At 38.3% G+C, this 13,101-nt stretch overlaps 1 protein-coding gene across 1 annotated transcript in view; it reads right to left on the minus strand.

Moving 5' to 3' along the window:
* Positions 1-741: 741 nt before the first annotated feature.
* Positions 742-13,101, minus strand: part of HTR7 (5-hydroxytryptamine receptor 7) — a 77,871-nt gene continuing 65,511 nt past the window's right edge. The window contains exon 2 of the mRNA XM_056130389.1: positions 742-1,502. Within this exon, the coding sequence (XP_055986364.1) occupies positions 743-1,502 (760 nt within the window). The 3' untranslated portion in view covers position 742. The remainder of the gene's footprint in view (positions 1,503-13,101) is intronic.

Here is a 13,101-nt window from a genome sequence, read left to right on the forward strand (position 1 = left end):
ATTGACTGAAAAGTACTGTAAGTTTCAAGACCTTCCTCCATCTGGGGTCCACCCACACCAACCACTCTACTTTGCCTCAGGCTGTGTCCTTTAAACATGTGCGACTATAGTGCATGTTAGAAAGATCACTTTACATCCTTCCTCAAAAGAATAATGTATCAGTGAAGTATGAGGTATTAAAAAGGGGGGGGGAGTTGTTAGTGGATGTAAGAGTAACAGCAATTAACTAATGTCAAACAATAGGGGGATAGAAGGAGGTCATGTGGATATTCTTTGTGTATTATTTTATGTAAAATGTCATTGATCACATCAACTGCAATTCATCAGCAAGTCTCCTCTTCCCATCTAAGTTCACAGAATGGCGTTTGGAATCCTACTGATATCAGGATGGGATGGGAGTCTATAGTGTTTTGAATTCAAATCTAATATGAAAATTTTCCGTGATAAAGTTCCAGAGTTTTAGGGGCTCGAGGGACAGCAGAGAAGGCAGGGCGGTTGCCTTGCAAGCTGCCAACCCCAGTTCGATTCCCAGCATCCCATATTGTCCCCCCAAGCACCGCCAGGAGTAATTCCTGAGTGCATGAGCCAGGAATAAACCCTGTTCAATGTCAGGTGTGGCCCTCCCCACCCCACCCCCGCCAAAAAAAAAGCAATAAATAAATAAATAAATAAAAAGTTTAAGAGTTGAACAGAGTGATGCGGTTGGGGGTTGGGTGACAAACGAACCAAAGGATCGATTACCTTAGAGCAAGAACTCGGGGCGTTCAGGCCTCTCTGCCTGCTTCAGCGCCTCGTGCATGCCTGCAGCGGAGAGCTTACGGTTGATGTTGCGGTACTGGCACTGGAGCAGGCTCTTGTAGGTGGTTCTCAGGTCGCGGTTGAAGAAGGCATAGATAAAGGGATTAATGAGAGAGTTCGCGTATCCCAGCCACAGGAATGTCCTCTCCACCCACAGCGGGATGCAGCTGCACACCGTGCCGCAGATGAAGGGCCGAGCCGTAGAGAGGAGGAAGAAGGGCAGCCAGCAAATCGTGAAGGCTCCAACGATGATGCCCAGGGTGGTCGCAGCTTTCTGTTCCCGCTTGAAGATGGAGATGTTCCTCCGCTGGTGCTTGAGGAGCCGGGACAGGTTGGCGCACTCCTCCACATCCTTCAGCTTTCCCATGTTGTGCAGGGAGATAGCACCCTCGGGCCCGTCGAGGCGGGGGAAGCCGGGGAAGCGGTGCCTGGCGGCGCTCTTGCGGGCAGCCTTGTAGATGCGGTAATACATGAAGAGCATGACGGACATGGGGATGTAGAACGCCACGGCGGTCGAGTAGATGGTGTAGCCGAAATCCTGGCTGATCAGGCACACCTTGTTGTCGTTGACGTTCTGGGCCCATCCGAAGAGAGGAGGCAGAGTGATGGAAGCCGACAGCAGCCAGACAGAGATGATCATCTTCGCCATGCATTTTCCGTTCTGTCTCACGGGGTAGGTCAGGGGTCTGGTGATCCCAAGGTACCTGGAAGACATAAAGGACGCAAACAGGTGAAGCTTCTGATCGCAACAACTAACCAACCAGGAATTACCCCGACCTGGGCACTAGGCTTTAGAGCTCACAGATTCACTGTCACAACAGCTCTTCTCAAGAGACACAATGACTCCCATCACCCAGAAAAGAAAACCAAGGCTTGCAAATGTCACCTACGTTTTTCCATGTCACAGTCAACCATACAGAGTCAGGGGTTCGTCCAAGTGACCTCTGCCCATAATGTCAGTCCATACATTTTCATGTTGAAGCTTTTTCACATTTCACGTATCAATGAACTTCAAAATTAAATACTCGCCCTGCCCCCATGACTACTCCCATGAAGTTTGGTTGGAAACAAAATGTCAAAGTTGATGTGGGACATTGTGACAACATCCTCAGGTTATACTCTGATATGAGTATCTCCCACTGGTCTTCCAAGCTCTCTACATTCTAACCAGCTTTTAATTCATCTGAACTCCTTTTGAACGGTTGCCAAAACATTTCTCTGAGATCACAGAGATTTGTGTGATATGTAGGAAATTCAGGGACTTGGCATTGCCAGTGAGCATTTCTTAACCCTTAGGAAATTCTCACACTAGAGTAACACCAGCAGAAGCATCTATAAAATAGAAACAACTGCTTTGTTCTCCTCTCTTGAGGACCACAAGAGCATTAGTCAAACCCAACACTTTCTATGTTCACTTTTATAAGATAATATTTCTCCATCTTGTTACCAAAGATTTATAATACTCACTAGAGAAAACACAAATCGTAAATTTTACCAAATGATTAATAGTTTTCAGCTTTCAATTTTGTTTTTACCTCTGCATTTAAAGGAAGCATACAAAGAACTTAAGAAGTCCTAACTAGTAGATGCTGCTCATTTTTGTTGTTTTCTTAACTTATATATGTAACACAAATACACTTGAAGCATGAAAAGAAAAGGTGCAGAGTCCCAAAAGTATCAACAGGTTATTTTATTATTTGAAAGTCTGTCAGAGTTTAAGTTGTAATTTCTACTAGAAATATCCTTATGAACTTTGCTTAAATTAGTCGACAAAGGTAAAAAAAAGTGACACCTTCACAATTAAGATGAATAATGCAATATTTCCAAAAGGCAAACTGAAATAATATAAAAGGCATAAGCTAGATTTGCTTTGCAAAAAAGAATATTAATTCATTTTTTTAGAAATTATTAGATAGAGCTCTACACCAAGTGCCGTTTTAAATGTTTAGCGATAGCAGTGAACAAGAGACAAAAGTCTTGAATGCAAGTCAAGTGGCTGATCTGAGACTGAACTTCAAGATAATGCAAAAGGAACTCCCTATTTTTCCAAAGATCAAGCACACTTTCTTCATTTATAACTATTGCCTTCCTTTTTCCTTAATAAAGCTGATCCAAGTGTACTATGCCTACAATTATCAACTGTAATTAGGAGTATGTGTTGGTTCCCTACTAGAATAATAAATGAGAAAGAGAAAGGTATTTCCGAAAGCAAGAAAGAGGTGAAAAAGAAGGAAACAGAAAGGAGGGAAGTTGAGAGGGAACAAGGACAGAGGAAGGAAAAGACAAGATGAAGAGAAAGTCAGAGAAGAGAAATAGGAAGCAGGCTTGGTCTAATGTGGAATCATCTGAAACCTCAGTTTTAGGCTACGGGAGTGGGGAGGGGGATTCTGTCTTTCTTTGATTCAGGCGCTCTATCTGCATTTCCTTCTGGAACTTTGCAGATTTTTTTTTTTTTTTTGCATCCATCCTTGCACTTCTATCAGCATCTTTGGATGCAGCCCTTTTTGTCTCCTTGTTTCCCAGCTCCACTGCGAAGTCCTTCTGAGGACTTGAATTTTGATTATCTAGTCTTTGTAATTATCGGGACAAACCATTGGTTCCCAAGTCCGGGTCTGGCTCCCAAGACACCAACCAGATTGAAGGTTCAACAGGAAGAGGTGAGCTCTCACCATTTTCTTGGTGGCCAGCAGATGGCATTGTTAGACCATCTTACTCCTACTTACTGGGGTAAGGGTGAAGTGGGGGTGCTGATGATGGGAATTTAAGAGCAATAGGTAGAAGAAGTAGGGTTAATTACAATAAAACAGGTAGATGAAGTAGGGTTGCTTATAACACGAAAGTAAGATTTCTTTTATTGTGGGATTATACAAAAAGTTAACAAGCGTAGATTCTACAACCTGGTAAACTCCTGTTTCTGTGAAAATCAGTTCAATTTTTCCTTCAATTGCTTCACATTTTCCCTACTGAAACAGGAATCTCTATCTACAGGGTTAATTAGTTCTAGTCACTGTCCTGAAAACTTATACAAAAGATAATAAAGACTGATGCTGGAAGATGAACCAAGAACTAAAAGATATCTCAGAATATTAGGAAATCTCATAAGAACAGCACCCATATTCACTCTACTATACTTAATCTTCTGTTTCAGTGACGGAGATGGAGCAAAATTCAGTTCTTCGTGAATATTCGAGTTCATAATATATTCCATAGTATAGAATATACCAAAACCTTTGTCCTAATTTAGGGGTCCATTTTTCAAAGATCTCAAGTCACAACTTCCAGTAAGAAAGTTATATTTGCTTCTTCAGTCTTCTGGATGAGACCTTTCAAGGCTAAAAGCAACTGAAATGTGATTAGAAAAAAAGAATAAGGGCAAATTTAAAGTGTCTGAAAATAAAATTCAGAAAAATTTTTAAATATAATAAAAATTGCAAATAATGTGGGAGAAAATAGTTCACTGAAAAAATTAAGGTGCCTAGAAAATTTAAGTACAGAACCTAAATAAAGAAGAGAATTTTTAAACGGCCAGGACATACATTCATTTTATGCAGCAAGAGAAGAGAGTAGCTGAACCCACAGTGGGTTGAGGCATGGAGGAACCACAACCTTTTAAAAACTCCAGTGTTATAAAAGTGCTAAGTTTTCTCTTAAGTTTGATCCCTGTCACTTTATGCTCCCTTCCCACAGCCTTGGCAGGTGTGGCACTGGACTTCAGAGATTAGAAAATAAAACCAGGGGTCATTTGATATTCATAACATCATTCATGAGCCATACAATATAAGCAGAAGGACTGTGGACAACCAGTGAGGAATACACATGTCTGTACCACTAGGGTCAGGCTACATGAATTTATAAGGTGTGGGCCAGATGATCTCCACCTCTGGACTAGAGGCTGCCAATTTTCCTGGCCTCAAACCCTAAGTACTATCAATCTTGACCCCCCCTAAACTTCCCCACAGCACTTTGGGGAATGGTCCCATAAAAAGAAAATCTCCACATTAATAGCGAGAGTTAAAAACTATAGAAATAAAATGAAACAATAAATATAAAGTCCAACTAATACTATCCCAGTATTCACTTTGAAGTCAATAAGAAAAAGACAATCATTGCTATAAAAATATTGAAAAAGTTAATTTGGTTAATCAAAAGTTAATTTTATTTAACAAAAAAGAAATTTAAGTATCTAATAAGCACTTGGAAATATCAACAAATGCATTCATAGCCAAAGAAATACAAAATTTCAAGTGCTTACCAGAGCATTTGGTCACTTGTCAAGTTTTAAGAAAGAGAACAATATTGGGAAATTGTGGAAAACACCCACTTTACTTTTGCTAGTGATATTTTCAATTAAAATAACAGCTCTGGAGGACAGTTTGTTAGTTAATATACACCAACATCTCCTTTTTGGCTAAGTAATTTAATTTCTAAGAATCTATCATGAGAATATAGTTGTACAAGATCAGAGATGGGTTCAAGGGGTAGAGCACATGACTTGCTGTTGTGAAGCCCTAGTTTTTATCTCCAGTACCACAGGGTTCCCCCCAGAACAACCTGATGTAGTTCTGCATCCCACCCACCTCAATAGTGTCTCGTGTGTCCCTTGCCTCGTGTGTCCCACCACAACAATAACAAGAATATAATTGTATAGGTTCAAGATGACTAATGTACGAAGATATTAACTAAGGCTCCAAGAGAGAAGATACAATCTACTCTGTCTATTTACTGAAGTATACTAAATTGTATATGTCCATTTATTGACATGAAAGCCACAAAAAAGTAGACAGACTATCACAACTAGCCTAAAAGACAAAGCCCACAAGAGTGGCGTATGTTTTTTATATAAATCTAAGTATTTCTCTCAATGTGTGTGTGTTCACTCAGGTGTCTCCAAGAACATCTAATAAAATATTAATAGTAATTTTATCCGAGTTATAGATATTTAATTAGATTTAAATTTTTTGTAACCTTTTTCATGATTAATTCTTAACTGCATCTTAAAAGCCATTTTATTCTAAGAACAAAATTAAAAATTCAAAAGGATTCTGTTATTTCCTAAGCCACCTAAGTGATTTTGCCAACAGAGACAACCTGGTTCATAAAATCTTTCCAAAGCTGATAATTAAATCTCAGATTGCTTTATTTGATTAACTTGTCAAAAGTGTTTTACTACATTCATACATTCACACAAAGGAAGCTGAACTCATTGGCATTTAAAATCCCATAATTACTATATAAAGTAATATTGGTATTCAGGGAAGTGCTTGTTCAAATTATACATTCATTCATCCAGATCTTGTATAGTATAAATCTTACCTTTGAAGAAGGGGCTGAGGGGGGCGAAACTACCTAGATTGATTCTGATTATTCCCTAATGTACATGGCTAATATTTGTCACACTAACATTTTATACTCAGTGTTAATTACAAAGCATGGAGCTTATAAAGTCTTCAGAATTTAACTTTAAAATACACACAATATTTAAAGTAGAGTAAATGTCAAAAAGCGCCGAAAGCGCCAAAGTATTATATTTTTGAGAAATGTATGCAACTCACATTAGGGGTTCCATTAAAATTGGGGATTAGAGAAAAAGAAGATTAGGAAGTTATAATCTGCATAGGGGGGAAATCTAAAGCAAATGAACTCTGCTGTCTGTCTTCCATACTAACTGTATAGAAATTGCATATAATATTTTTTACTTAAATGGCTACTCCTGAGTTTTGGTGCTATGCAATATAATTTAGGAGGTTAAGAAAAACTGGGTGAAATACTCAAAGACACAGAGATTTTTGGAGTATTAGGCTTTAAAATATTGCTGCACACTTAGAAAAACACACTGTACTATTTCCATGGCCCCCTTCTCTCTCTGTTTTTTTTTTTTATGAGTCTACCTAATTGTTTGTAAATCTGTTTGTTTTCTCAGGAAAACAAATAACAGGTCCTAGTTTCACTGACATCTTTTTTTTTCTGATTTCTGTATTATTGATCTCTGCTTTAAATTTTAACATTTCCTTGCTTCTACTTATTTTATTTTTATGCTTTTTGTAGTTTCCCAAACTAGAAAATTACACTACTCATTTGGGTTTTTCCCTTTTTTTCTATGTATTGCTATGTGTGACACTCATAGTATTGCTTTCGTCATGTCTCACAGGTTCTGATAGTTTTCTATTTTCATTATTACCCATCTTGAAGATCTTTTGTATTATTTATTTGATTTACTCTTTGACCAAAGGGTTACTTAATATTATGGTGTCCAGTTTCAAAAGGATTTCCCCCCAGCTTTTTTTTATATAGATAATTTCTACTTTCATGGCATTGTGGTCTGAAAAGATATTTGATATGCTTTCTTATTTTATGACTTTATGGACATTGAAATTGTGCCCAAGAATGTAATCTAGCCTGGAGGATGTTCAATATGCCTTAGACAATAATGTGTATTCAGTTTTTGGGAAATGGAGGGACCTATACATATCTATTAATCCCAATTCTTTCAATTCCTCCTTTAGGACTCGTTTCTTTTCTTTTTTTAAAAAAATTTTTGGAGCTGGGGATGTGTGTGGAAAGACTCTCATTGGTGCTCAAGGCTTACTCCTGGCTCTGTACTCAAGGATTACTTCTGACTGGGCTAAGGAGACTATCTGAAGTTCTGAGGATCAAACCCACATTGGCTCAGTGCAAGGAAAGAGCCGGACCTCTGTTCTAGCTCTCCAGTCTCAGGACTTCTGTTCCTTAATTATTTTTTAGTTTGGTTATTTGTCCAATGACAATAATGGGATATTAAACTCTCCTACTACTATTGTGTTGCCATTTATATGGCTCTTCAGCACTATTAGCATACTTTTATGACTATTTCTGCCCGTCTGGTACATATATATTAATGAGTTTAAGTCCTCTTGATTTGCTGATCCCTTAATTAGTAATGTCATCCTCTTATTACCATCTTTAGTTTGAATACTATTTGCTCTGATACAAGTATGGCCATCCCTGTTACTGTTATTTTAATCTATCATTACCTATATAATTGTCTTAAAACATTTGTCTGAACATAAAATTGGATTTGGTTTCCTGATATATCCAAACACTCTGTTCATTTTGCTAAGGAAATTCAATCCATTGAAATTTAGAAAAATTATTGATATAAAGTAATGTGTTGCCACATTCCCAAGATAATCTTGTGGGATTTTTAACAACTGACACTGTCGCTTTAGTCTTTCTTATTTTATCAGCCTGTGTTTTGATAGTGGCCTTTTATGTAAGTAAAAGTAAAGTAAAGGCCCTCCCGTTGATCATCGATTTGCTCGAGCGGGCCCAGTAACGTCTCCATTGGAGACTTTGTTGTTACTGTGTTTGGCATATCGAATATGTCATGGGGAGCTTGCCAGGCTCTGCCTTTTATGAAATCATCTAATTATATTTGCCTCTTCTTTATACTTCCTTCTACTTTCACATTCCCATGTTTTTAACCCCTGAAGTTTTAAGACTGTTTCCCCTTTCAAATGCAAAGATAATTTAAAGCTCTCAAGTCCGACTCCATTTACTTACTCCCCATCTTTACTCACTTGATAACTTTCATGTATCTTTCTAGTTTATTAAACCCAATAAGGTTTCTTTGCTTTTTATAGAAGACCATTTAGTATTTCTTGCAAAGCTTGTTTAGAGGCAACAAATGCCCTTAGCCATTTGTCTGTGAACATATTTTTAACACTCCCTCAAGTCTGAGTGTTAACCTGACAGGATAGAGAATTCTTGGTAGATATTTTCATTCAGTGCATTGAATATAATTATATTCCCTTGTGGTAGAGTTTCATATAAGAAATCTAATGATTCTTATGATAGTTCCCTTATATGAGATTCTTGGCTTCCCTCTGCTTTTAGAAGACTATGTATCTTTGGTTCTTGACATTTTATTATAATATTTTTTCTATTATTCTGTTTGTACCTTTTTTGTTTTCCTGAATGAGTGCACCTTTCCTTCAGATAATGGAAGTTCTTGGCCTTTACTTCTTCTATGAGCCCTTCCTTTCCTTTCTTTCTTCTCTCTCCTTATGAAGTGTCTACTATGTAGAAACTGTTTCTCTTAAAATGTTGTCCCAAGTATTTATTAGGATCTTGTCCTTTTAAAAAACTTTTTCCTTCTCCTTTAATGATGATGTTATCTACCTTGTCTTTGAAGTCACTGAATCAAATTTCAGCTGCTTCCACTCTGCTGTGAAACTCTGCTACCATACTTTTAAATTGAGCTGGAGTGATAGCACAGTGGGTAGGGCGTTCGCCTTACAAGCGGCCAACATGGCCGACCCGAGTTCGATTCCTCTGCCCCTCTCGGAGAGCCCGACAAGCTACCGAGAGTATTCGATATGCCAGACACAGTAACAACAAAGTCTCCAATGGAGACGTTACTGGGCCCGCTCGAGCAAATCGACGATCAACGGGAGGGCCTTTACCTTTACCTTTACTATATTCTTAGAGTCCTTTCATTTCTGTTAGGATGAGATGGAGTGTTTTTATTTGTTTTAATTTCTTTATCAAATTTTCTTCAAGCTTGTTTCTGGGTCTTTCCCACTGATATCTTTAATTCACTGAACTTCAATATCATGGTTGCTTTAAAGTCTCTTCAGGGAATTTACAACGTTCTGGTGCATTTAAAGACCTTCCCAAGTTTTTGAGCCCCTAAACTGTAATAGCTAAATTCTTCCATTCTCTCATCACACTTGTCCTAAAGGCAGTGACCAGAGCCTCACATTTACAGTACCAAGTTGGTGGCTTTGAGTTTTGGTTGTGTGCACCTATATAATGGGGATTTGTGGCCATGAGCACCCTTATCTGCTACAGAACCAAGTTGGCATAGGCTCTGGTCCAGAGTTCACAGCTGCTGAGTCTAATAGCTGATGTGGTCAGCTTGGGCAGTGGCTGAAGATTGTGGCTCTGCTGTTCTGTGAGCTGATCTCAGTAGCTGCTTGGGTATTTTTATTTTCCAGTACAAGCAATAGGAATGCCTAGTAGGTGAGACTCAACATTCTCTTACCTCCCTCAGCCATGAATGGCCCAAAGCAATATCACATTGTGCTTTTTTTTCCCTGCCATATCCCAGGCTCTCCCACTACAGAAGGTGCAGGCATAAAGCTGAATTTTTATAAAGTCTGTGTTCCCGGTGATACCCACCTTTGCCTGGCGTTTTAAGTATGGTGCCAGCTTATTTGACTTTTTTTTTTTTTTGCTTTTGTCTCTTCTTAACTTTCCCTCCCCCCAATGCTGGTGAAATACTGCCTGAATTCAGACACAATTCCATGTTCTGCAGCAGCTAATGTCCCTGCATTTGTGACTGTATTTTCCTGTGGATTTTCTCAGTACGGCTCCTCACACTGAGAATATGTTTAATTTAGGTTTTATGCATTCTTTGTGTTAAGTCTGTGGGAGTGCTCTAGGATCTTTGCCTTATTAGCCATCTTGTCCCTGCACACACTCCCAATTCCTATATTAGTTTACTTTTGCTACAGAATTAGCAATCATAATCACTTGGCTTAAAGTAGCTCCTGTTCTTGGGGCCAGAAAGATAATGCAATGAGTAGAGCACTTGCCTTGCATGCAGCCAGGTTTCATCCCTGGCACTAAACATAATCTCCTGAGTATCACCAGGAGTGATCCCTAAGCACAGAACCAGGAGCAATTCCTGAACACCATTGGTTGTGGCCAAAAACCAAACAACAACAAAATAAAAAGAACTGCATCAATTCTGTAAATACTCTCAACAGCTATGTAGGTCAAAATTCTGAACACAATTCAGCTGGCATTTCTACTCAAGATCTTACTAAGATCAATGGCTGGTCAGGGCTTACATATTGCATGAGGTTCAAGGTACTCTCCCAAGTACAAGTCATTCATGTACTTGGAACCCACTTCCTTATAGCTAGCGAAATCACAGAGGTTGCATCTTCAAGGCAACCTTGAATATGTTTTTACATCTCAATCTCTGAAATACTCACAGAAGAGCACTCAACTCATAAGATCAGGCCCATTGATATTCAAGAAGAGGGGATTATCCAGAGACATATAAAGGAAAGAAAATCTTGAACCATATTATAATTTTGTGTAGCACAATACATTGTGAAAACAAAATCTACCAATACAGAAAATTTTCTAAAGGAGCACATGTTACAAATATGCACTCTAGCTAAACTAACCTTGTGTATATTCTATCATATCAGAGTTGGGTTTTGCTGAAATTTTCTATCATTCAATCAAAAACATAAGGCTTCTCAATCAACTCAGACTTTTATTCATCTAATTAAACATATAAAATTCTATGTCTACTATCGAAATCAAAAGATAAGATTTTTTTCAGAAAGCCATGAAGATGAATAATGTAAGAGATTAATAATGGCCCCTGAGCAATACTGTTACTAATTACTTCAGTTATAGCCAAACTTATAATAAATATGAATTCTTCAACCAATTTTCTTTCTCAGAAAGAGAAAGATGAAAAGGCAAATAGTAAGCCAAAAATTTACCAAAATTTTGGTAAATAGTATAAAACTTGAGCTAAAATTTTTATTATTACTCTTTTATTTAGAGGGCACACCTGGCACTGCTCAGGGATTATTCCCGGCTCTTGTGCTCAGGGATCACTCCTGGGGGTGCTCGGAGGATCATACGTGCTACCAGGATCAAACCCAAGTGCAAAGCAAGCACCCTACCTACTATACCTACTATACTAAAAAATGTTAAAGAGAAAATATTGGTTTTATAATAGTACTACATGGCTTCTAAACTAAATTTTCATCCAGAAGTAAATCTTCAGAGAAATGAGTTGTATGCAATCTGGTGGTAGCATGAACTGAAGATGGCTGGTCATACATTCTCTGCCACCCTTCTCTTGAAAAGGTAGACTCCCTCTCAGTTCTAGGCTGGACTTCTGACTTCTGCTGCTGCCTTTGCCAACAGCAGGGGGGAAATAATAACACTGGGGATAAACCTAAAGAGACATAAAGCATCTACGTTCACTCTTAGGAAACTCCTTAGAAGCCATCTGACAAGACAAATATGCTATCGAGAAACCCAAGCAAAATGTGTTTAACTTGTGGGAAAGAGAACTGAAAAGTAAAACTTGACTGAAGTTCTCTTGGCCTTCCTATTCAGCCCTAATCAAGTTGAATGCAGTCAAGTGAATGAGTCCAAGTGATGCCATTTGAAGTCAATGAACCACCCACACAAACTCTATCCAAGTTCCTGACCCACAAAACTAGAACAGTAATAAATAAAAATAAGCTTTCAAAATGGCTCATTACACAACAATAGATAATACAGATAGCATATAAATATCACATTATCCTAACTAGTACATAGTAATAAAAGCTAGATGTGCTACTAAGCACATCACCTCCTTACTATAAATGGGTCTATTCCTCCCTTAGTATTTTAATTTAGCACTGTAGTATTCGAGGAGTAAGCCAAATACACATACACAAGAATCTGAAGGGTCACTGGAACCTATTTTCACTTTGATACCATTTTTACTCATTTTACTCAAACACTTTCTGAATATCTACAATACATCTGGTTTCTTTCTTCTTCTTCTTCTTCTTCTTCTTCTTCTTTTTATAAATTTTATTGATTGACTGATTGATTGATTTTTGCTTTTTGGGTTACACCCGGTGATGCACAGGGGTTACTCCTGGCTCATACTCTCAGGAATTACTCCTGGCAGTGCTCAGGATATCATATGGGATGCTAGGAATCGAACCTAGGTCAGCTGCGTGCAAGGGCAAATGCCTTAGCCACTATGCTATCGATCCAGCCCCCTTTCTTTTTTAAAAGAAAAAGCACTGCGGATATAGTTTTGAACGAAACACAACAAAATCCATGTATCTTGCAGTCTATGGCAATCTATGCTGGGTTGGTAAACAGATCATTTTAAGTTTGAAGACTGTCAATGTGTGCAAATGTATGTCCTTGAGCCATCCTTACAGAAAAGATAAGTTTTCTTCATGTACTTCAAGTTCTGCACAACTGTAATTCTTTTGTTAATGTCTTTTTCTTGTTGGTTTGTTTTTGGGCCAGACGTGGCAATGCTCAGGTCTTACTCCTGGCATTATTCCTGGTGGGCTCAGGAAACCATATGGGGTGCCAGAGATCAAACCTGGGTGGGCCACATGCAAGGTAAATGTGCTAGCCACTGTACTATTGCCCTGGTTCCTATTTGTATCATTTTACTCCTACTTTAAGAATATCACATATAGCAAATTCATTCTTATATATTGGAGCTTGCATCTATAGATATCTTTGCATAAGATATGTCTCTGTATTTAT

The sequence above is a fragment of the Sorex fumeus genome, unplaced genomic scaffold (genome assembly GCF_029834395.1).
Source record: "Sorex fumeus unplaced genomic scaffold, SorFum_2.1 ptg000078l, whole genome shotgun sequence".
Lineage (NCBI taxonomy): Eukaryota > Metazoa > Chordata > Mammalia > Eulipotyphla > Soricidae > Sorex > Sorex fumeus.